The sequence below is a fragment of the Solea senegalensis genome, linkage group LG14 (genome assembly GCF_019176455.1).
Source record: "Solea senegalensis isolate Sse05_10M linkage group LG14, IFAPA_SoseM_1, whole genome shotgun sequence".
Classification (NCBI taxonomy): Eukaryota; Metazoa; Chordata; class Actinopteri; order Pleuronectiformes; family Soleidae; genus Solea; species Solea senegalensis.
This window is the reverse complement of record NC_058034.1, coordinates 3,089,033-3,113,879: the sequence shown is the minus strand read 5'-3', so window position 1 is coordinate 3,113,879 and position 24,847 is coordinate 3,089,033. Positions and strand designations below refer to the sequence as shown.

Sequence of the window (24,847 nt, the reverse complement as noted above, 5' to 3'; positions counted from 1 at the left end):
AGAGAGAGAGGTCTGAGGGTTTTTTGCTCCTTTGTGAATGTGTGTTTGTGTGTTCGTATGTTTTGTGTGTGTTTGAAAGAGACAGAGGACGCCTGGAGTGGGAAAAAGAGTGTCGGGCCGTGCTAAATGAGAGTGCGATGGTGCTAAAAGAGCAGATGATGACGATGGGACTCTAATGCTGCCTCCATCTCCTCCGCCTCTGCTGCTTTTCACGCCCACATTTCTCTCCTCGGTCTTATTGAGCGGTCACTGACAAAACTCCTCACTCATTAGGAGCGCGTCATAATCCAGTGGACGTCTAATGTGCTGTAAAGGTGCATCATATGCTCTGTGTTCATTTTTGTCCCTGTTATCTTACAGCGTGGGACATGATCATGTATCCAGCGCTCTCTCCTTCTGTTTCACCCTCTCGTTTTCTCCCTCTTTCCATCACAGGCGGAGATTGTCAAGCGTCTCAGTGCCATCTGTGCTCAGATCATCCCTTTCCTCTCTCAAGAGGTAAGCGTCGCCACTGCCAGACACTCGTACACATGTACACAAAACACTCACACAAAGTCAGGAGAGGCCTATTCACACGTTCGGTGGAAATCTATCTCACAATCCCTGCGTTAAATAAACATGCCGAGTAAAAACTGTATAACTGCATAACTTTTAAATATAAGCAAATATGAAATTCACAAAATGCTGATCAAGCCTCTCTGCGTTTGGATCTTGTGTTGCCCGGCAACATTTACCAAGCTGCACGCGGGAAGTGCTTAGTTTTATGTTATTATAGACGGAAAACATCATAAAGCAAGTAAATATGTTTGGAGTATGATTGGAAATGATCGGCGCATATGAAAAGTTTCAAAGTTGGATTAAATTAATTATTGTTTGAGAATATAAATGAGTAAACTGAAGAGAGAAAAAAAATGTAATCTTTCGAGAATGTCGTAATATTGCGAGAATAAAGTTTGTTGTTGTTTTTTATCCTTATCTAATGTAGTATTATTGTTATTATTATTATTATTATTATTATTATTATTAATAAATAGCAGCAGCACACAGATGTAACCAGTGTTATAAGTCATGATGTAACCCTCCTCCACAAAAGAGATGATTTTCTCCAGGTCTGCGTGATTCTTTCTTCCAAACAGGCTCAAACTGTTTCTATCACAATCTTTTCAAAGTCCTGATGCTAAAGATAATGTGGTATTTCTGTAGTTGTGAAGCCCAAATCTAATGCTTTCTCATCTTGACGCCGGTTGCAGCTGATCATCTGAGATTTTGCTTGAATAATATTAGACTTTATTCTCGAAAGATAAAAAAAAAAAAGTCCTAAATTTGGCCCTAATACGCCGTCGTAGTAAATAACTTGATATTTTGTTTTCATAGTGTTGGGAAAGCGTTGGCATAGAATATATGGTTCAGTACCAAGGTATCAGACTGAGATGATTATTTGCTCTGCACGATAAAATAAATGAAAACTCACACACCATGTTATGGCTATGGCGTGCTCATACACTGTATTCCATCATTTGAGTGTGGTAATTACCTTGCAGCAGCTTTTCTGCTTGGAGAGGAGGGAAAACATCAGCTGACCGTCAACTACTCATTGTACAAATATCATCATTTCAAGGTTTAAGGTGTTTTCTTTTCCGCTGCTCACAGACAAACAGGAAATCATGGCCAGAAACATTCTTAGTGACGGTAATTACAGCGCACTCTGAAATAAAGCGTTCCACAAAGAAGGCTCCCAGACTTTTGACAGTAATGAATTGTATTTTTTTGTCTATATGAAGATGTCATAATCTTTAAATTAAACTGAGCCACTTCTTAAAATGAATTTGTGTCCTTCAATCCACACATTATCCTCATTGCACTGGAATCCCTCTTGAAGTCTAAACATGTTTATATGCTTAGTACATTCTAAAAGGCCAGAAGAGAAGCTGGATTATTGTTGTTGCTGTGGCCGGATTAAATGAGACTATATGAGCATTTTTTTTTTGCTATAATATGAATCCATGTGTGTATGTGTGTGTGTGTGTGTGTGCGAGTATGACCTGTGTCTACAAATCTACAGACACAATTCTTTATGTCTGTGACTGTGCGTGTGCACTGATGAATGTGCTCCATGGAGACGGGGAAGGTCAGAGCTCTGTCACTTTGATCAATATTGACTCAGTGTGTGTGCATATTTGTGTTGGTGTGACTGATTACACTGGGATTTTGTGTAAACAGCACTGAGATTTGAGTTTGTGTGGCACTGGGCGTGTGTGTGTGTGTGTGTTTTAGAGAAAGACAGAGTGAACATATTCAATTTTATGATTGTTGAAAGTACATTTATGGTTGCAAAACGCCCAGTTTGAGTGTTTCAATTTGTCAAGTATTCTTCAGTTAAAGGTGTTTTCGTGTGTGTGTGTGTGTGTGTGTGTGTGTGTAGCACCAGCAACAGGTGGTCCAAGCAGTGGAGAGAGCAAAGCAGGTCACCATGGCAGAACTCAATGCCATTATTGGGGTGAGTCACACCACCGTTCGTCATGACAGTGTTTCTGCTGAATGAAGGTACCGAATGAAAAATTCAGTCTTCAACTCTAGTCTGCATATGTACGCGCACACACACACACACACACACACACACACTCACACACACACACACTGACACACACAGGGGCTTTCCAGATCTCGTCTCAGCCCTGATCACATTACCGTCTACTTTGTTCCTTCCAGCATTAAAAACACTCCTGCCACTACTGTGCGTGTGTGTGTCAACTACACCTAAACACAGACACTGTCATTACTGAGATGTGTGTATTTGTGTGTGTGTGTGTGTGTGACACACTAGCGTGAAAGAACAACACATGAAAACAAACCATAATGCTCCCCTCAGGATAATAGCCTCTCTTTATCTGTAGCTGCTGCTTTGCTCTCCACTCTCTCTATCCTCATCCGTCTTTGCCTTCTTCCTTCTGCCTTTTTTTTCCCCTTCATCTCTGTTTTCATTTTTCTGTCTGATTTCCTCACCCCTTTCTTTTTTGTAATCTTTGATCATTTCCTGCCTCTTTTCGTGTCCCTGTCCTCATTTTTTCTCCACCATTGTTTCTGATATGTCTTATCTGTTGCTGTTTATGCACACTTTCCTTCCATCTTCTTGCTTTCCTTCACCCCTACCTTCCTTCCTTCTGCCCCCTCCATCGTTTACTCTGTGACTCATACATTTTCTTCTTTTCTACCCTTTCCTGTGGCCTGTTTCTCTCCTTTTACCTCCCGCGTTTTACTTCAAAATCAATCTCATTCACTGTCTCACTTTCTTCACCTCCCTCTGCTTCTTTTTCCCACTTCTTTATTTTCCCCTGTACATTTACCTTCACTTATTTCCCCCTTGTTTCACTTTCCTCATCATCGGTGTTCGTCTTGCTCACCCCTTTAATCCGCTAATCTCTTTCACATCCGCTCTATCTTCCTCTCGCTGTTGAGCTCTCCATGAGGATTTCATTATGTTGACTCTCTCTGTTCCCCCTGTCCCTCTCACCTCCACTTTTCCGATCCCCGCCTCCCTCGGCTTTCTCCTTCTTCCTACACCTTTGTTCTTTGTTACCTTTTTCTGCTCATTTGCTCTCTTTTTTACCCTCTCTTCTCTAACCACCCACCCTCCTTATATGACACCATCCTTCCCCTTCCCTCCTGCCCCCGTTCCCTACTTTCCCTGTGGCCACAGCAGCAGCAGCTCCAGCACCTGTCTCACCATGCACCTGGCATCCCCCTGACGCCGCACCCATCCGGCTTGGCCCTGGGTGCAGGGGGCTCAGGGCTTCTGGCACTGACTGGGGCTTTGGGAGTCTCAGCTCACCTTGCATCCAAAGATGAGCGCAACCACCTTGACCCTGAACATCTTCGAGGTAAGGGACCGTAACCCTTAACCCTTTAACGCCGAGCGTATCGAAGACGTCACGTCTGCGCAAGGCACTTTGCAATAGCGCAATTACTTGACGCTTTGTGATATTCGGAAAAATTCCAACAGTTTCTGAAAGCTGGGAGGTTGAGAGTTAAAGTCAGCATGTGGTTATTACGGTTATTTTACTCGCACTGTTGCGGGAAGCCGGCAAATCACCGTCTTTGTCACCAGAGAGGAGAGACCTGTACAGTTTCCATTTTTTGGCCTGTTTTTGCACGTTGAGACAAAGAGTCAAACACTGTTTAAATTTCAAATGTAACACGCAAAATCTGGTGTTCGTGTTGTCCAAATAAAACATTTTGTTTTCCTTCATTTTAAATTGTTAATACACTATTTCAACATGCAGTAAATTGTACATAACGGCCAGATATTGAAAGTTATACTTGAAAAATTTGCAAAAAGCACTTGACTGGACATTTTCTGGCCCTTTTGAGACTCAGGTGTTAAAGGGTTCATTTTATTCCAAAAATGGAATGATTTAATGTTCTGGCATTGCAGTCTTCAAGAACCAAAATCTGAATGAGCAAGATGGTGAAAAACTCAAAGTAACAAAAACACTATATACAGAGCCGGATTAACGCAAAGGCAAGGGGGCCCAGACAGAGGGACAATCAAAACCTAAGAATAACTTGGTCGCTTTTCAAGACGATCTACTAATAAGTTTAGTTTAGACCAGGAGCTGAGCTGCTGAGTGTTGAATACCAGAAAATGGAAGAGAGGTGATGCTTGTCCATGAAAATAAACCTCTTTACCACGACAGCACAGTTTCTCTTACTGCACATTTGATTGGTCTTTGTATATTTAACTACTTATTAAACTATTCCATTTAATCAACACATTTAATTAAGATTTTCTGCAAAATGCAATAGCTTACAACATTTATCTTATTTGCTCTGTTTACATAGCAATGCCGACACCTATTGGTGATTTACTGGTACTACTGCCTTAACAATGACATTCGCAATGGATAAGATAAGGATCATTTAATAGCATTTAATAGAGCCTTGTAGTAACGTATAAATACAGTAATAGAAATCAAAAAATAGTCTGATAGACTGTTTAATATACGACACATGACTTATTTTGGCATACAAAGAACCAACTCGTAACCAAAGACTACGCTATGTAAAATGTGAATTCACTTTTATTACTAACTTTGGTAAGTTTCAGATTTCAATTCATAAATAACATCGATCAAAAAATACAGTCTGCCTAGTATAGTCCATTTATTTAATCCGGCTCTGACTATATATAATATATGTTTAGCATATGTGGCACCAGCACCCCCAGTGACCCTCATGTGGAAAATAAAGCTGTAGAAGATGAGTGAGTGAATGATATAGTCTATGTAAAACATATAACATTAAGTCTGGCCTGTTTGTCATTAGATGGAAACCAGATTTGGGGGATTAAAGGAAAGTTCATAGGGTAAACAGTGTGTTTCAGGCCATTCCGTTCAGTTACATCACCAAACTCTTTAAGAGGTTGTTTAGTAAGCTAGATATAAGTGAGGTAGTGCTACAAGCTCTGAAGGAAAAAAAGAAATGACACAAATTATGTTTGTTGTGCTTGTACCTGTATTTTGTTTTCAATAGAATTATTTCCTGCTGAAATGTCAAAAGCCGTGGTAATGGAAAATCCGACAATTTCATGTTTTGTTTTTTTTTAAGATGAAATAAATGCCGACTGATGCTGTGAATTACTTTTGGCAGGCAGCTCTTTTGGTAATTTGTACGGCAACTAACCACTTGGACTGAACTTGAACTTCCTTTCTTAGCTTGCTGTCATAACACATTTTCATGGCACTCGCGCAAAACGTAGGAGCAAGTCGCTCTCCCAATGAACTTTCATTCACCCTGATTGAATATCTTATCTCTGCGCTCTGTTTTAGGCATTAAGCCAAAAAAGACTTTCTCATGAATAAACTGAAAGCTCGAAAGAGGGAAAAAAGATAGGGGTGAGAGAGAGAGAGAGAGAAAGGAATAAAGAGAGTAGAGAGAGAGATGTGTTCATATCGTCGGCCAAGCATCTGTGTGAGAGCTCACGCATGTCTGCAGCTGTGTGTATTTCTGTTCCTACATAGAGGATGAAGAATGAGGGAAGAGATAGTAAGTGCTGAAAGAGGCAGCAGGGGAAGACAGCGAGCTTTGTCTGGTCAGAGAACAGGGAGAGGGATAGATGGAGCGAGCAGAGGAGACTGAAATCAAGCACAATAGTGGCTCTGTTTCTTTATTAGAAAAGACCAGGGAGAGTTCAGCCTAACCTTGGCCGATTGAGTGACTGTTGTTATCATTATTATTATATTATTATTATTACATGGACTGACGTCAAACGTTGTCTTTTGCCCTTTCTCCTCTCTCTTGCTCTCTCTCTTTTTTTCTCGATTCTGTTCCATGTCCTTCCCCATCACAGAGGGAGCACCCAGCAGGGTGAGTAGTTGTGTACGTGTACACTGGTCTGAGTGTTGTGTACGTCATGTTTGTGTCTTTGTGTGTGTATGACAGTGATAAACCGAGGGAAATTGAGACGTGGCCTCTAAAAAAAAGTGTAGCAGAGACGGGAGTGTACTCTGCTGGAGCTACTGTAAGTCAGGTGTCGCTCAGCAATATCAACCTTGAGCTTTTCAAGGTTTCCCACATCTGATCTGAACAGCACTTACCCATTATCAGCAAGAATGGATGAACAAGTGTTTATCAGTTATCATCAGGACAAATGTTTTATTGAGCTACAAGAAATTCAGTGATTAAAACTCAGTTTAAGTCCAGTGCAGACGCCAAAAGTTAGTTTCTGGAGACAAAAACAATCGAGCAGTATCGGAAGTCAGTTCAGTAAAAACCAAATCATTGATTTAAATTGTGCATCTACTGTGTGACAAAACCACAATATAGTTCATGCTTATTGAGTGAGGCTGCCGTGCGGCTTTGTAGACTCTGATTTCAGAGGTTCAAGAAAAATGTTTAACCTCTGAAACAGCAGTAGCACACACACACACACACTGTTGATGTGATAATCTACATGCATCCAACACGTAGAGCCCACGTGATCATAACGGGCGCTGCTGATAGAAGTGCTGGAGAACTTACTGTATATCGGAGATTTTAGAGGCATTCCGATATAATCCGATACTCGTTTTTTGGCTGATATCGGACCGATACCAATATCGGATCGGGACATCCTTTCTCCTTCTATAACATACAGTAGCTATAGTATGTATTGGTTGGCTCAATATTGATTGAACACTGAAAAATACCTGGTCTCTGTAGGAACACAGTGTTTCAGAACACTGTTTTTCCAAACCTGTACTCCAAGAAAAACTCACTCTTTGCAGTGTTGGGTTCCGTAATCAGGGAAAGAAGAAACAAGAGGCAGTGATAACTGTTTTCTTTAAAAAAAATAACTCACTATACGACTGCTCTGTGGCAGTAACATAGTGGAACAATTTAGTCAGTGTGCAATAATACTGGCTTAGATTCCTTAAATCAGGTGAAAAGGCGAGATGTGTGTTTCAGGTTACTAGCGTTGAGGGATTACAATCAAAAAGAAAGACAGAAAGAAAGAAAGACAGAAAGTATAGTGTATAGTGTTCATCTCACCTCGCAGGTTTGTCACATAATTCATGTCCTTGATAATCACCATGAGAATTATTGCAGTTATCAAAGGGCTCACTGAAAGTCAGTAGACATTATTTTTTCCTCGAAAATGAGATGATAGATCTCAAGGGGTTATCCTCTCAATAAATAACAAAGTTATGGCTTTGAGGTACACGGCCTGAACCAGTCACCTTTCCCCTATGTGTGTGTGTGTGTGTGTGGGGGGGTTCTCTCCGGCTTCCTCCCGCAATCCAAAAAACAAAGTGGAGGATAAAGTGGTGGAAAATGGATCTATAGCTCATCGCACTCTCTCTGACTGCAGATTGCTCTGCTATATGGACACTGAAGCTGTGTGCACACTTTGTCACTGAGTTTGCTGCGATGTACAGCTGGCATTCATCAGCGCAATTGTTGATAACTGTGAGAAAGAGTGAGCGCGGCTGGGGGGGTGGGGGCTTGGAAATTACCACAGGGAGGAGAGATGAAAGAGGGAATAAAAACAGGGAGGAAGAGGTTGGGCTTTTATTGCAAAACGAAAATTATTTAAGAGTGCTACTGACTTCACTTTCCCTCTGCAATGAAAGCCTTAGCATAATTTAATTGCCAGAACACAATGCTGATTGTTAAGCAGCAGGAAAACAAGTTGTCTCATGAGGCTTATGCTCAACTTAGCCCAGCATTATGGCGTTTGTGGAGGGAGGGAGGGAGAGAGGGTGAGAGATGCATATCAATTGGCATTTGTTGGAGAGCACCACACGAGTAAAACATGTTGGAATTTTAACTGGAGGAGGGGAAAAAAAAGACAAAAACTAGAGGAAGTCAGGAGAAGCGAGAAGAAGGCGAAGGAGGAAGAGAACAAGAAGAAAGAAGACAGGGAAGTTTGTTGAGCTGCACTGAGGTCCATTGTGTGTTTCTCGTCTCCTCTGTCAGCACTCCTTCCTGTCGGCCTTGTGGGCTCCTTCCTGTGTGACTCATTGGCCTGTTAAACCCTCGCTGTTCTTGTCCTCCCCCACGTGGGGGACAGAGAATGACAAGTGGTCCTTGCCAAAAGCCCTGGCCCCTACCCCAATGTAAAAGCAACACAATGCTCTGAGCTGAGCTCTGGGCCAAGCTGTGTTGTAAATATGCCTGCACAGCTTTATTGCATTATAATGAGAGTCATATTTTACAAGACGACTGGTGTGTCGAGGGGGAGAGCACTAATTAGCTTTATATTCTGTCCTGTGTGCGTCTGTGGTGATGTCTTTACCTGTGCTTACGTCTGCTGTACTTGCTGCGTGTGTGTGTGTGTGTGTTTGTCATAATGAATGTGTGAACTTGAGTGTGTGCCTGCAGTGTTTGTGACCTGTATAGTGGCAGCAGCGCTTCTCAAATGTGCTGCGACGGCCTGAGAGCCGTGCGTTCATACTTTGTGTCTGTGTCTCCGTCTTTCTTTAGAGTAAGTCGGTGTCATCGACGGACAGTCAGCCCACTGAGGAGCGGCAGGGCCCGTCAGGAGGCTACTCCTCATCACAGGGAGGGGCTGAGGCCAAGAGGAGGCGCTGTGATGATAAGGAGTCCCTCCCACCACACTCCTATGTATGTGTTGATACTGTATCACCTGCTAAGCTTTAGTAAAGGGAGTAGATCACACATGAGCAACAACGTTTCACGGGTTAACTCAGATTTACAACAGATCAACGTTGTGATATTAGCAGTCGTGATGACAGAATGAGAGCTAAGATGAGCACTTTACAAACAAAAAGGTTGTCTCGCAACAAATGGCATCAAATGCACTCGCGTTCACCAAATTCTGATTGATTTATTTGATGTTATGTCCAAAACACACATAATTCAGATAGATAATGAAACCCCCTCTGGACCAGGCGCCTCTATTTGCACTGAGATTACGCCCCCGTGATCTGTGGATCGACATACACAGTGGAGGGGCAGCCATGACCAAGTGGAAAGGGAACTTGGCTTGTAACCAGAGGGTTGCCAGTGTGAGTCCCCACCAGGTCAACGGGTACCCGACTCCCATTGTGCCCGTGCACTGCTCAGTGGCTGCCCAAATCATTTCCCTAAGGGATCAATAAAGAGAAAGAAAGAAAAAAAAGACATTTACAGCATGTTGCATATAAAGATTGGTTTAATCATTATTATTTCTTCACACATTTTTCGTGGTGGCCCATCACTTGCTTCATCAAGAGGTCTAAGTCAGATAGCTGTAATGAACTTGAAAGCTGTGTGATTCAGGTCTAGAGGTCTTGATTGACACTGAGAGTGTGGCCGTGTGATACGACTTCCAGCTAAATCAGTTTGGCATCAGCAACAGTCCAAATCTTTACATTAGTTCACAGCAAGAACCAGCAGAGATAGCTTCCACGTCCTGAATGTTTGCCCTGTCTTTCTTTCTGTCGAGCCACATAACAGCCCCCATCTCTCTTCCTTTGCCTTTAGCTCTTATATCATTTTTTTTTGTCTCTTTATTGCAATCGCTCAGTCTCCCTCTGCTCCTTAGTCTCACTCTTGCTCTTTGTTTTACTCTCATTTTAACTCTCATTTCCCTCCTCTCTCACTGCTTTTCTGTAATTCTCTTCTGGGAATAGGCTGTAGACATAGCCCTGTTTTGGTTCTGTATAATTAGGTACTGATGTCACTCCGCGCTGATGTCAATAGGAATATCAGGCCATGATCACATCAAAGCGCTGTTGCCATGGTGACTAAGTGCCATCGTTCTCACCCCCGAAAAAAGGGAGAGACGGAGAGAATGAGCGAGATGGCTAGATGAAAAGCAAAAAAGCAAAAAATGTGCTATGGAAGGACAAAGAGCAACAGCGTGTGAGTGTGCGGGGAGGGGGTTAAGACTAATAGCTGCACAAACCTGTGTGTGTGTGTGTGTGTGTGTGCACATGCATGAGAGCCAAACAGATCGAAGTACTTTTGCAGTGAAGGAGACGTTTGCTAAGAATATATGGTGCACAGTCAGTGTCTGTGTTAAATGTTGCACGACGTTCAGGCAGCAACAGGAAGCAAAGAGGAGCCAGCGATGTAGACGTTTCGCTGCCCTCAAAGCTCAAATCTCTGTGTGCATATTAAAAAATACTGTTCTAGTGTGTGCGTGAGTGATGGAAAGGTCTTGTCTTAATAAAAAAAGAAAAAAAATTCAAAAGTGTTCTTCTGTTCTTCTCAGGACAGCGATGGAGACAAAAGTGAAGACAATCTGGTGGTGGACGTTTCCAATGAGGTAAGCTTCATGTGTTCACATCTCTGTAATGGGTAGAGAGTTATAAGGAGAGTATAGTATTAATCAGTTTGTAATGTTACTGGTTATATTAGCTGCATATTAATAAGCAATGCAACATTGATTTCACATGTGTTACTTTACATGAATAGAATAGTAAGACTAACGTGTATGATGACTTAAGAAATTACAATTTGTCATTATTAAAATGTATGATTTTGAATGAAATATTTCCCAAAACTAACCCAGTATACTTCATTGTCTTACAACGTCTGTTTAATGGACATACAATTAAAAAAGAAAAGTGACATTTCAGTCATTTTTGTTGTTGTAATGTTGGTTCCCCACAGTCGACAAAGTGCAGAAACAGAGGTCGTTATTTTCTGTCTAGTTGTTACCCAACAGTGACATTTATTAATGGGCCAGTTTCCCAGAGACATCACACACTGGTGAGCACACTCACTCTCGCTGAAGTCATAAATCTCGGTGCGAGAAAATTCTCCATCATTAAATAGTTCCTTCTGACCTCTTCAAAGTATTCCACCTTCTCTAACAGTGTTTACTCATCACCTCCACCATGGAATTTCTACCTCACGCCTTGTACTTGTACTTCACGCCCCACCCTCTCCCCCACGCATCTTTTCACATCTGTCCTTGTGCAAGAGCTCAACATGTTGATGCAGAAAAATATCTTTGATTTCCTTATGAAGTTACACGCAGTCTTTATCTGTCCTTAAGTGCGTAGGGAGTGACGAATGCTTGTGGGAATAGCTATGAATGTACGTGGCTCGTAACCACCGCCTGTCCTCTGTATGTCCGTGTTTGTTCACAGTTCAAATTCACATTGTGCAAAAGTGTCTGAGGTTATAAATTGGAATTTAATAGAATTTTTAATCCAGATATATATGTCATTTTGTGAAAGAACTTTGGCCTTTTTTTTTTTACTTTACCACTTTATTTTGATGTTGGACATAAAAGTAAGAGCAGGTGTTCATGCTGCCTTCACGTGCTATCAGAATTATGGTAAATACGAGGTGTAGTTGGTGTAGTGGTCAAATACATTTTCGTGGTAAATAATTATTGTTATTTTTCTATAATTATAGTAATTAATTGATAACTATTGTATTGTTTTACCCACGAAGCAGATAAGGGTGAACCATGTTTCAGCCATTTTTCATTTCACTCCAACAACACAAGCACTTGAACACCTCGTGGTACCAATTCCACAAATGGGAAGCATTATCTTTTCCAACAGCACGTGAAAGCAGCACTAGTATGATTCAGGAAAGCAGAAAAAATAAATACAAATTGGGAGCCTGAGGTAGCAATGTGCTCGATGAGCCTTTCTGTCGTTGACTCATTACATAATATCATGATTTGATAGTTAGTCATTTATTTATTTATTCTTTGTTTTAGATCATTTCAAGCCATTTAGCTCGTAAATGGCTTTAAGGGATCATGAATTTTCAAATCAGATGAAGATGAGTCCACCTAATAAGGACTCTCTAGACTCTACAGTCAAACGCAGCACTGTGAAATACTTTTTGTCAAGCTTGCTTGTTTTAATATCCTTCACCGGTGGTAACCTTGGCTTGTTTGTGTGTAGTTTGTGTGCGAGACGTGAAATGAGTCAGCAGGTATGTGTAGCTGGTTCAGCTTGCTGCAGCAGTTTCCCGGTAAACGGCGAGAGCTGCTCTGTAAGCTCATTATCAGCCGCTGCTGCCTGTGTTGGCTTCTCGCGAAACTGTCGACTGAACTGGCATATGCCAGTGTTCACAAGGATCACAGTGGACACAGAGGGACGCGTTAACACACCGACAGCTGACATCTGCAGCATAATATTACACATTTAGCCATATTCAGTCTTAAAAAAATGATAAGACGTGTGTTTTTCCCAGTCTCGCTCTTGACCGTCAGATCTAGAGTGATTTTTCTATAATATGCTTTTTTCCCCCAAGACATTCCAGTAATGAGCTTTAGCTTCCGTTTTGTTAAAATGATGCATGTTAATAGAGATAAAGTTCTACAGTTATCGGGTTGTGCTAGAAACTGTTGTTCCTGTGTGCGTGTTCACATCCTCAAAGGGCTTTTTGGGGGTTAAGACGCGGCGTTAGGGTTAGAATTGGGTTTCTGTTTTTGTGATTGTTAAGGTGTATTTTTCCTTCTCTTCTCCTCCCTTTAGATAACTGCAGTCTGTTCCATTTAATATCTACAAAGCAGTTCATGCCCCTGGAATATTTTAGTTCTTTAAATACTTACCTAAAATACAATTGATATTATTCACAAAAGCAAGGTAATGACAAATCATCACAGAAGAAGAGGAGGGATGTTCTCTGGTGTGTGTGTGTGTGTGTGTGTGTGTGTGTTAGCACTGTGACCCGTGAAGTGCTGACTTCAGCACTGTGTGTGTGTGTGTGTGTGTGTGTGTGTGTTTGTCAGCTGGTGGCACCTGGGGCTCGACAGTGGAGGCTGGAGCTCCAGTGATGAAAGCAGCAGCAGGAACAGCAACATTATCTTCCAATCCACACCCCACTGTTGCAGCAACAGTGACAATCGTCTGTTTCATGTCAATTCTCTGAGACACAAATCCTTTCATGAATTACGGTGCAGATTGGTGACTTTTGGTGTCCATGAAGTGCAAATCTGCACAATTTACCTTTTAAATACTTTCAAACTCTGTAGGAAAGTGTTTTTACCCGACAAACTCCGCCTATAGCTCATTAAAGCCTTCACACATGCTTGCACACAGCAAACTATGTATTTAAAAAGAAAACAAAAATACATTAAAGACGAAATACAGAAAGAAAAAGACACACGAACGCGCACAAAGCTTCACTGGCCATTTCTACTTAATGTTTGGTTGTGTGCATTTGAACGGTTGTTGCTGTACAAAGACAGAAAGCAGCTTTATGGATGAGGTTCACTTTTTAAGGAGACATCCTGGAGATAAAATGCTGTAAAAAGGACTCTCTGGAATCTGATCGACCCGAATGCTGCACCTTGAAGGCCATGACTGAAACAGAGCTGCAAAAATAGTTGAAGTCTTGTTTGACCTTTAGAGGATAAAACTATTATGTCGTTGTCATTCAGGAGCCAAACTCTCCTGCAGGCAGCCCTCCTCACTCCCCCCACGGGAACGGCTTAGACCGGGCTCCTGCTTTAAGGAAAGAGCTCCCGGGCTCCTCGAGCACAGGAGAGGCCCCCTCCACCCCAAACCCCCGCAGCCCCACCCCAGGCAAGACCAAGGACCCTGCTCAGGTAAAACAGATCTCATTGCAGCTATATGTGATGCTCTCACTTGTACAGATTATTGGCTGTAATTACGCTGCATTACGGACTTTGTTTAACTGCTCTACAGGTGGACAAGTCCCAGTCTCCACTGTCTAAGTCTGGCACCCCATCCCCTGCCCACCGTGAGGCCCTGACCCCTGGAGCACCAGGAGCCCCCGGAGGCCCTGGCCCCAGCACGTCCTGCCTACGTCTGGTCAGCAAAGCAGCAACGAGTGCAGATCCCCTTGGTGAGACAAGCGACGTGAAATGTATGTGACATACAGTGTGCATGTGGGATGGACTGCCTCTGCTTTGGATGTACACATATGATTGTTATGAGCAGTGAGTCTGGTTTGACCCCCAGCTCGACGGACTGCTGCTCGTTCCTCTACTCTCCTTAATTCTTAGTCTGTCTCCATAGTAACGATCAAATTAAGACTTTAAATTCTACAAAAATACTCCCCTATATAGTTTCTATACCAGATCACTTTAAATTGACTGTCGTGATTTTGTGGGATTCTGTAACATACCGTAGTGTTTGTCCTTTTGACCCTCAGGTTTTCTTTTCCTAATTGGTTTACCATAAAAATCTGGTTTAAGATGTCACTTTTAAAGTAAAAGTGACATCGACTCTTCTGTGGCTCACAGTGAAAAACCAGCGTTGCATCTGACAACTCTCTGGTTTGATGCTTCATTTTTTAATTAAAAAACATAGAGTTTATGAACAGGAGACAGTTCCCCTCCTGTGACTGTGTTTGTGTACTGCGTGCCCTCTTCCCGTCCTTCAATCCCCCTCCTTCCTCTGTAGCTCTCCGCAGTCCCATGTCTGTGCCCCCTGGTTCATACCCGGCTCATTTTGGCGTGGTGTCCCACGCAGGGCTGAATGGGGAGCTGGCCAGCCCTGGAGGATTCGGCGGGGCTCTAACTCTCTCCCCACAAATCAGTGCAGCGGCCAGCGCCTACTCCCGAAGCCCCATGGTGAGTAAAGGCCAAATTATTCTTCTCTGTCAAGGTTTGATTTATGCTTCAGGATCAGGTCTAACCTTCTGACTGTCATAGCATGGCCTCAAAACAAGATGAATGTGTTGTGCATTATCAGGTCTCACCCGTATTGTATTTATATTCTCAGATCACTGTGATAAAGAACAACAGACTGACAGATTTTGCTAAATAAGCGGCTAATGCGGACTACACAATGCCAACCTAAATTAAGCTTTTTTCCTTAAAGGATTCTTGTGGGGGTTATAAGAGGTTCTCTGTGTGTCTCAGTCTCGGCTGTCAGAAGAATGTGTTTACTGCTTTATCTTGCTGGTGGACAGCACTTTCTGGCAGGAAAGTTTGAAAGAAATTTGTTCCACTCTTAAAAACCATTTACTCCCCCACACACACACACACACACACACAAGTCCATTTACCTCACAGAGCACAGAGACAGGTTATTTTTCTACACTTCAAAAGTCCCAAACTATCACTTTAACAAGGTTCGCTGTCAGCTTCCATGTCCAGCACATAAAACATACCTAAGTATGTCTGTGTATTTTTTTTTGTTCACACCAGGTGGCGTATGACTCTCGGTCTCACCTGAGAGCGCCGGGTCTGACCTCCTCCCTGCCTGGCTCCTCTGGTGGAAAGCCGTGAGTTTGACTTCTATAACATTCAAACATACACACAGAATCAGTTGTAAAAAATAAAAAAAATATAAAAATATAGTGAATTTAAGTATTAGTATTTGTACTGAAGACCTGGTATTACCGTCCGCGCTCAGTGATCCAAGCACAGCCAGATGTTCACACCTGGCATTAAGATGTGTGCGTGTTTCTTTTTGGACAATGATTAAAACAGAAATGTGAGCAGAATAACAATTCCAGACTGAAGAAACGCTGCTTACACATACTTCTGTCAAAACAAGCCCCGTGATAATCCAAAAACATTTGGACTGCATAGAAATCCAAAGACAGTAACTCTGTCCAACACCTAAAATCCCTGAATACTGAAATTCTCTGGCCTTTGCTCAGTGAAGACAGACTAATGGTGTTTTTGTTGTGAGAAGCAAACACACTTCTCTGGTGATAATTTGAAATCATAACCCAGCCTTGCTTTCCAACTGCCACTGTATTGATCAGCCATTAGCAATGCCACGCTGCCTCTGCCTTGTAATACAATCTGCCATTATGTATTCCCGCCCACGGCTACAGTTGGACAAGTAATTGCCAGAATTCAGGCAAATATTACTGGAGTGTCAAGGCCATTATACTCTCATCTTACATTTGATGTGTGTGCTTTCTGCAGTATTCATATTCACCTGTAGATCCTCTACTGACACTTGCATGTTTATTGATTACCTTTCTTTGGCCCCATTTCTCTACTACTCAATACTATTATTTTTGGCTTCAGCAGTATTGATTTATCTGTTCCCCTCCTCTTCCTCCTCTCTTCCTTTCAGCGCCTACTCATTCCACGTGAGCGCCGACGGTCAGATGCAGCCGGTACCCTTTCCCCCCGACGCCTTGCTGGGCCCGGGAATCCCTCGCCATGCGCGACAGATTCACACCCTGAACCACGGAGAGGTCGTGTGCGCAGTCACGATCAGCACCTCGACGCGCCACGTCTACACTGGAGGAAAAGGCTGCGTCAAGGTTTGGGACATCAGCCAGCCGGGCAGCAAGAGCCCCATGGCCCAGCTGGACTGTCTGGTGAGACACGAGGAAGAATCATCATCATAATCAGAGAGATCTTTGTTGCCAATGTCGAGAGAGAGAGAGAGAGAGAGGGAGAGAGAGAGAGGGCCAAGCTGCTGTGTCTGCACCTGAGACTGTATATAAAAATGGACCTAGTCTTCTAATTTGAACAGTGAAGCCTGGAAAGTAGGACAGAAGTAGCACTTAGCCACCAGGGAGCACCTCTGTTTGAATGGAAGTCTATGGGAAAATGAACCTACTTCTCATTTGATTTATAACATCAGTAAATCATTTTCCTGAGGGGGTTAATGGTCTCAGTTGCTAATTCCAGGTCTTCCTCAACGGAACATGATGTCATTTTTGTAAATGATGTTTCCGTTTAGAAGAAGAAGAAGAAGAAGTTAAAGGATAGGAAGATGAAACACGGCACATGTGAATATCATCACGGCAACCGATCACATCTCGTCTCCAATCAAACCACCAGCGAATCTCAACGGTTCACAATGGGAGTTTGTTTTGCAACCAGAAGACGACGTCCATTTTTTATGTAAAGTCTATGGTCTGCACACGCCGGCATATTTCTGCCCGCAGGGAGGAGTTTTAGTGACCGCTTCATCTTTCTCCCTCACTTACGATAATTGACAACACCTACATGTTCACGTTCATTTTCATAATCTCTCCAATTATATTATCATCTGTCCCATGAGGCCTCGTACACCGTGTGTCTGTGTTTCATGCACTCACTAATCTAATTGGCTTTCTTATCTTGTCCAATCAGAACAGGGACAACTATATCCGCTCCTGTAAAATCCTCCCTGACGGGCGAACCCTGATTGTCGGCGGGGAGGCCAGCACGCTGTCGATCTGGGATTTGGCCACACCCACACCCCGCATCAAGGCGGAGCTGACGTCGTCTGCCCCTGCCTGCTATGCCCTGGCCATCTCCCCTGACAACAAGGTCTGCTTCTCCTGCTGCAGCGACGGCAACATCGTCGTCTGGGACCTTCACAACCAGACGCTGGTCAGGTGAGAGAGGATGGTGGAAGGAGAAACGGAACATAAAACACTGGCATCTTACTCACTTTCATAAATAGATTTTTGTGTGAAAGGGGAGAGGGAGCATGGCTAGAGGATGTGTAAATTCTTCAGCAGAAGAAAAGAGGAAGAAAGTCAATAAAATATGGAAGAAGAAAGCAGAGGGGGAGCAGCTTGGGGGCGTTTTGTGCCACTGGGGATGTGGATGGGAAGGTTTTGGCAAAAGAAAAGAAAGAGAAGCAAGATAGTGGTAAGTCATGAGGGTGTGGGGTCGGATGTGGGTGGTGTGAGGGCCATGGGGGCCACGGGGAGGGAGAGATAAAATAAAATATTTGGCTCTACATGTACGAGAGAAAAAAGGCACAGAAACGACCAGGAAATAGTGAGCGTGTTGATTTATCTCTGAATCCTTTTTTGTTTTTCTTACCTGCAGGCAGTTCCAGGGCCACACAGACGGAGCGAGCTGCATCGACATCTCCAACGACGGCACCAAGCTGTGGACGGGAGGACTGGACAACACAGTGCGCTGCTGGGACCTGAGAGAGGGACGCCAGCTCCAGCAGCATGACTTCACCTCACAGGTACACACACACACACACACACAAAACAACACCTGTTCATTGTTCGTTAATGCAAATATCTAATCAGCCAACGATGCAGCAACACCTCATGTAAATGACTGGCGGAAATTTAGAATGAGCATCAGAATAAAGACGGGGATTTAAGTGACTTTGAACGTGAGTATTTCAGAAACTGTTGATATAGGACTGGGATTGTCAGCCATAATTATCTCGAGTGTTTACAGAGAATGTTCTGAGCAAAGAGAAAGTATCCAGTGAGCAGCACTTCTCTGGTGATGCCAGAGGTCAGAGGAGAAGGACTCGACTGGTTTGAAATGATCTCAAATAATCTCAAAATAATCACATGCTACAACCAAAGTCTGCAAAAAGACTGTCAGTGAACGCACCACACGTCAAACCTTAAAGCAGATGAGCTCGAACGGCTGAAGACCACACTGGCCACTTATTAGACATACACATAATACCTAAAGATTATTTTTGCATGTACATACAGTATATACAGAGTTGATGGTGCGCAACACAACCACACAAATCTGCTGCATGTATACACAGACCAACAGTACACACCAGCATCATTTCCCTTCATAGATCTTAACATACATCAGCCTCGTCAGAGCCACACACACACACACACACACACACACACACTCACTCTTCACTGTCATAACAGAGCTATAGTGTTGACCACAGATGTCAGATGAGTTTCGATCCACTGTGTAATGGCTTTCTCTCTCACTTGCCGTCTCTCTCCATCCACCACTTTCCCTCTCTCTCTCTCTCTCTCTCTCATTCTTTCCCAACGTCTCTGTTTACTTATTCACTCCATTACATCATTCTGCCGTTTCCTTATTCATTTTTTTGTTCGCTTAACTTTCCAACATCTTACCTCTTCTCTCCTTCACTTGTCATCTTTATCCCTTGTCCTTGTTATCCTTTATTCCCTCATTCCTTCTTAATTCCTTCATCTGTCCTCCCTACTTCCTTCCATTGATCTCTGTCTTTCATCAACCTTATCTTCTTTCCCCCTCTTCATCTTTCCTCACATCCTCTTTCATTCCACTGTTGTTTTCATTTCTGCACCTTTACCCCGTATGTTCTTTCTATCCCTCCACCACCTCCTCCTCCTCCTCCTCTGTGTTTTTCACGTTCTTTCTTCCTTTCTTTCACCTTCCCCTGATGCCCTTTTTTTTTTCTCCTTCTGTCTGCAGATCTTCTCTCTGGGCTACTGTCCGACAGGCGAGTGGCTGGCTGTTGGAATGGAGAGCAGTAATGTCGAAGTTCTGCACGTCTCCAAACCTGACAAGTACCAGCTGCACCTCCACGAGAGCTGCGTGCTCTCCCTCAAGTTCGCCTACTGTGGTACAGACACACACACACACACACACACACACACACACACACACACTCATACTGCCTCCTAAAAGTTTCTTACATACCTGCTGCATTCAAACGTCAGGATTTATAGTGATATTATTTAAATATTATTGTTTTTGTACCCTTGCTAACATGTTTTGGTCACATTACAATATTTTGGAACATATTTTTTTACAGTTTTCATAGTTTTCAGTAATGTCAGTTCTATTTTTTTTTATAACTGGAACATTATATCATCCTCTGTATCTGTAAGCCTTTAGAAAATATGCACAAATATGGGAAAAAATGTGTACAGGATTTCCAAAAGCTTACAGAAACTAATCAAAATAAGGTACGTCGTGGACAGAGGGCTGGGCCCTCAATTGTTACGGTGAAGATAATTGTGACAGGAAACTTTTCTATCGTCCCATTCCAAGTATATTGTGTCGGTTTCTCCATTTTTTTTTTAATGTTTAACCTGTAGCTGTTTGTGTGCGTTCGTGTGTGTGTTTGTGTGCGTGTTATTTCAGGCAAGTGGTTCGTGAGCACAGGAAAAGACAATCTGTTGAATGCATGGAGGACGCCATATGGAGCGAGTATTTTCCAGGTGAGAGACAAGTGCAACACTCTGAGGATGTGTATGCTATGGTTATTCATACATATACATATGTATATATATATATCTACATATATACATGTAAATATATGTATATATATACATAAATATATGAATAAATATATATACATATATATATATAAAGTTTTAGGCACCACCAGCTCTGTTGTTTTTTCTGTCAAATTCTGTGATCATTGTAAAAGTGATGCGACTTAAAGCTGGTCTTCTATATTAGCGAGCTGTCAGTGAGTTGAACTCATGCAACATGTGCATGTCATGCTCAAGCATGTCTTGAATAAACCTGGCATATTAGACGTTTTTTTACAGCAGATATTTCTTTAAAAGAAATAGTAGGACACCCACAGGATTTACCAGTAACATTAATTAAGGTTCCACTCCATCCAGTATTATGAGAGCTGTGTTATTGTTCAAGTGTAAGGGTAGATCACACTACATTCTTGACACTTGTAGAGGATGTTTTTAACAACAAGAAACTGCATACATATTTTCTATTGTGGTTATAGCATTGCTAAAACAACACATCTAATGGTGGCCTAAAACCTTTGCACAGTACTGTATGTATATATGTACAAATGTGCATGTTTTGTTATCTGTTTATTGGTGTGGCTGACACTGCTGAAGCAGTTTCACTTTACTGCCCTTCCACACAGGCATGTGTTACTCTCTCTCACACACACACACACACACACACCCTTGAGACAAATGGTAGAAAAAGAATGAAGAATCCCTGATATGTTAATCCAAGGTGACGGCAGATTATCAGCGCATGCAGACTCCCAGACACACACACACACACACACAAAGAGAGAGAGAAAGAGAGAATGTGATAATAATGTGATAAGTCCATCTTGTTCAATAGTTCTGTTGCAGGAAATGTTGCCACATGAATATGCAGCGAAGCAGCATGAAACTAGCGTTTGTCCGTGTGTGTTGAGGATTCTGGATTCAGAAAGTGTGTGCGTGCGTGTGTGTGTGTGTGCGTGCGTGTGTGTGTGTGTGAGGTGGTGTGGCTGTCACATTCCTCTCAGCTACAGTGGGCAGAAGGGTTGGCGGCTTGCGTCTGTCCCCGTGGACCAAAACGAAAATGCTGGCTATCTGCTTTGTTATCCAAATGCCAAACGCTTCTCCTTCCAAACAGCTTCCCCCGTCACAGTGTTATACAGAACTGCTCTCTCTCCCCTCTTCCTCTTCCTCGGTGCATCCCCGCTCTTTCAATTTTCTCTTTCCCGTCTGCTCCTCTCATGCTTTGTATTGTGTTAATTGTTGTCTTCTGCCCCTCGTTGCGCTTACTTGTTGTTTATCTGTCATAACTCATTTCTCACCTCAGCCCTTGCGTTTATGTTTTTCCTTCTCCTTCTCTCTTGTTCTTTATTTCTTTTTTATTTGTCATGGATGTGAAGGTCGCGTTATTGCTAAAATCGAATGATATCACTGCATGTACTATACTATATGTTTGAATGGCAATAAAAAGTCACAAGAAGCGGTACAAATACCACAGATATATAAAGACGAAAGGAAAAACATTTAGGGACATACAGTACATGAGGTATTTTGCTGATTTAAAAACATTTAAACATTTAAAGTCATTTGACTCATCAGAACATTGTACAAATAGTTGTCTTTAAAAATAATTGTGTTGTCAAGCTCTACAGAGAGGTACTGTGTGTTTTGAGTGAGTACCATTGTAGTTAATCTTACATTCTTGTTCATGAGGTACACACATTTTTGTTTCAGATATCAGACCGTATGAAAAAGAAAACAGAAACCGGTATAAACATCATAATACTGGAGAGTTTAAATGTTTTATCTTCCTTCCTCTCTGTCCGTCTCCAAAGCTTTATTCTTCCAAATTCATCCTTTGGCTTGTTATCACATCCCTCTCACCTGAACACCTCCAACTCCCCCCCCCTCCTGCTTCCTTTATATAGAATAAGGGCTCTTGTGTGAAATGGCCTCTCACCAGTGGCTTGATGATTGACAGCCATGTTGTACCTGTAGCACAAAGGGTGGGGGTGCAGAAGAGGAGGAGGAGGAGGAAGAGGAGGAGGTAGAAGAGAGTCTGGGAATGAAGGAAAATAAACAATGATGGAGCAGTGGGAGGAGGAGGAGGAGGAGGAGGGAGGAGGAGGAGGAGGAGGAGGGAGGGAGGGGAGGAGGAAGAGGAGGAGAGGGAGGAGGAGGTTGGCATGGCACTTTAGATCATCTAAAGCCCAGGTCTAGTGTGCAGACACACATTGAAGAAGACAGACTTGTACACTTCACCTGCTCAATGCAGCCATCAGTGATGTGCTGTTAGTGAAGCTGAAACGTGCAGTTAATGAGGCTTCATCTCTCCAGAGGAAGAGAGAGAGAGAGAGAGAGAGAGAGAGGAGGGGAGAGCAGTGTGCCTCACTCTGAAGCAGATGAATGAGTCAGCATCCTGGAGCTGTGCCATTGTCTGTTTGGAAATAATTGCAGACTGTTTTGAAATGCAAATATGTCTTGAACGATTGAGTATTACGTGATGAGTCATGTCTTTTCTAACATGGCTCTGTGTTTGTTCCTCTCCGTCGATCACCATCCATCCATCATTACATCTCTCTCTCTCTCTCTCCCTCTCTCTCATGTCTCCTCCCGCCCACTCCTAGTCCAAGGAGTCCTCGTCTGTGTTAAGCTGTGACGTCTCCCCGGACGACAAGTACATAGTGACGGGCTCTGGGGACAAGAAGGCCACGGTGTACGAGGTGGTGTACTAAGGGCCGCGACGAGATGACAAGAGACAGGACGGAGACTTTGGGGTCGCGGTGGGGAGGTGGAGGAGGAGGAGGCGCACCCAGTCGCACCGCCAGCCGGTCCCAATCCTCATTACATCACCAGCAGGAGCCCCTCTGTCTCAGTCCTCTTGAGTCCTTCCGACCCTAACCCCTAATACATCACCCCCTTTTGTGCTGTGATATAAGCTATTGTGGAAGCTCCCAAATGCCCCCACTCCTCCTCTGCCTTCCACTTTTAGCCCAAGGATGAGGTATGATAACATACAGAGAGAGAGAGAGAGAGAGAGAGAGAGGCAGAAAAGAGACGACAAGATGAGAAGGACAAAGTGAAAGGACAGTGGAGCATAAAGATAAAGTCGGGGATGAGAGAAGAAGGGAGAGATGAGGAGACGGCAAGAATGTGGAAGGAAGGGAGGGAAATGAAAGGGAGGAAGAGGAGGACACGAAGGAGGAGGAGGGAGGTAGGGTAATTAGGGCTGTTTCCTGATTAAGAGCTCAGTGGATGGGAGGCCCCCAGAAGAGGTGCAGAGCGGCACTGTGGGAGCACCAGCCAGGAGCACTGATACCACACAATCGATTCATTAGCCAGACAGTGGAAGCCTTAATGAGGCTGACGCCGCAGCTCACTTTCCCCAGTGAGAGGTGTCAGGAGCTGGGGAACGATGACGCTCTGAGATGGAGGGGGGGCTGCTTTAGATATCCACACACAATGACCTGCTCACACACACACACACACACACGCTCCTCCCTTGAGATAATAGTGGGAAGAGAGAAGCGCGCACACACACAACACACAGAGCACCCAATTAAACATTCATCGCCGCACTCCCCATTTCACTGCCTTAATATCTATTTTATTTTTGTCTGACAAAGGCAGCATTTAATGAACGGCAGAGTCAATGGGATTCTTCTGGGACCCAGAGACACAAACAGAGAACATCAGCCGAGCTGCCCCCACACACACACACACACACACACACACACACCACACCACCACCACCACCCCTAATTCCTCTGGATTGTTCTCCTGACACGACCGCTGCTCTCACTCTCATTAGAAGCACTGTCAGCTAGATGATGTAGCAGCACTGCAACTTCACCGTATGGCAAACAATAAGAGAGGGTGGGGTGGGGGCGGGGCACTATCAACTGCAGTGATTTTTATGATTCTATTCAGATTGTATGCAACTAGTTGTTCTGACACCACATGAGATTACATCTGATTTTTATTTGAGTCATTTCCTCCATTGCTGCCTGCTGCTGTGCTCGTGGTCAAAGTGCTCAGGCCAAATTTTGTTTGATAAACGATCCATTGCTATTAATTGAGATGCTAAACACTTAAAATGAATTTTTTTTTGTAAAATAGCTTTAATTGCCTTCTTGCCAATGTGTAGCTGTGTACTTCTCTCATGTATGAATGCTAGGAATAGCAGCTGGGAAACTGGGGAACTGCTGAGTGAACACAACAAATCCACTCACCTTTTGTTTGGGAATGGTTACTTGGCAACCATTAGAGACTCCATTTTGAACCATGAAAGAGTAGCCTACAGCACATATCTTGTAAAACTCAGATATAATGTGTTGCACCATAAGTACATACAGTACAAGTCTGTGCACACCACAGGCACCAGTGCAAAAACGTTCTAAAAACAGGGCAAAAGCAACAGGATACGCCAGAGATGGAGGACTCAAGTCATGTGACTTAAGTCTTGAGACTTGACTTCGACTTGACACTCATGACCTCCCACTTCCCTTGGACTTGAGAAAAGTGACGTTTTGGTTTACGGAATATT

General features: G+C 43.2%; 1 protein-coding gene across 3 annotated transcripts in view; it reads left to right on the top strand.

Moving 5' to 3' along the window:
* The window catches only part of tle2b (TLE family member 2, transcriptional corepressor b), a 69,125-nt gene extending 45,113 nt beyond the window's left edge, over positions 1–24,012 (top strand). The window contains exons 5-20 of one of the 3 annotated variants that reach the window (XM_044043298.1): positions 436–498; positions 2,423–2,497; positions 3,701–3,878; positions 6,347–6,363; positions 8,962–9,102; positions 10,697–10,750; positions 13,838–14,005; positions 14,106–14,265; positions 14,826–14,995; positions 15,575–15,651; positions 16,461–16,710; positions 17,474–17,721; positions 18,164–18,311; positions 19,520–19,670; positions 20,195–20,271; positions 22,929–24,012. In XM_044043298.1, coding sequence (XP_043899233.1) covers positions 436–498; positions 2,423–2,497; positions 3,701–3,878; positions 6,347–6,363; positions 8,962–9,102; positions 10,697–10,750; positions 13,838–14,005; positions 14,106–14,265; positions 14,826–14,995; positions 15,575–15,651; positions 16,461–16,710; positions 17,474–17,721; positions 18,164–18,311; positions 19,520–19,670; positions 20,195–20,271; positions 22,929–23,036 — 2,085 coding nt within the window. In that variant the 3' untranslated portion in view covers positions 23,037–24,012. Of the gene's footprint in view, positions 1–435; positions 499–2,422; positions 2,498–3,697; positions 3,879–6,346; positions 6,364–8,961; positions 9,103–10,696; positions 10,751–13,837; positions 14,006–14,105; positions 14,266–14,825; positions 14,996–15,574; positions 15,652–16,460; positions 16,711–17,473; positions 17,722–18,163; positions 18,312–19,519; positions 19,671–20,194; positions 20,272–22,928 lie in introns of all 3 variants that reach the window. The other 2 variants (XM_044043297.1, XM_044043299.1) reach the window with 2 other exon arrangements.
* The last annotated feature ends 835 nt before the right edge of the window (positions 24,013–24,847 follow it).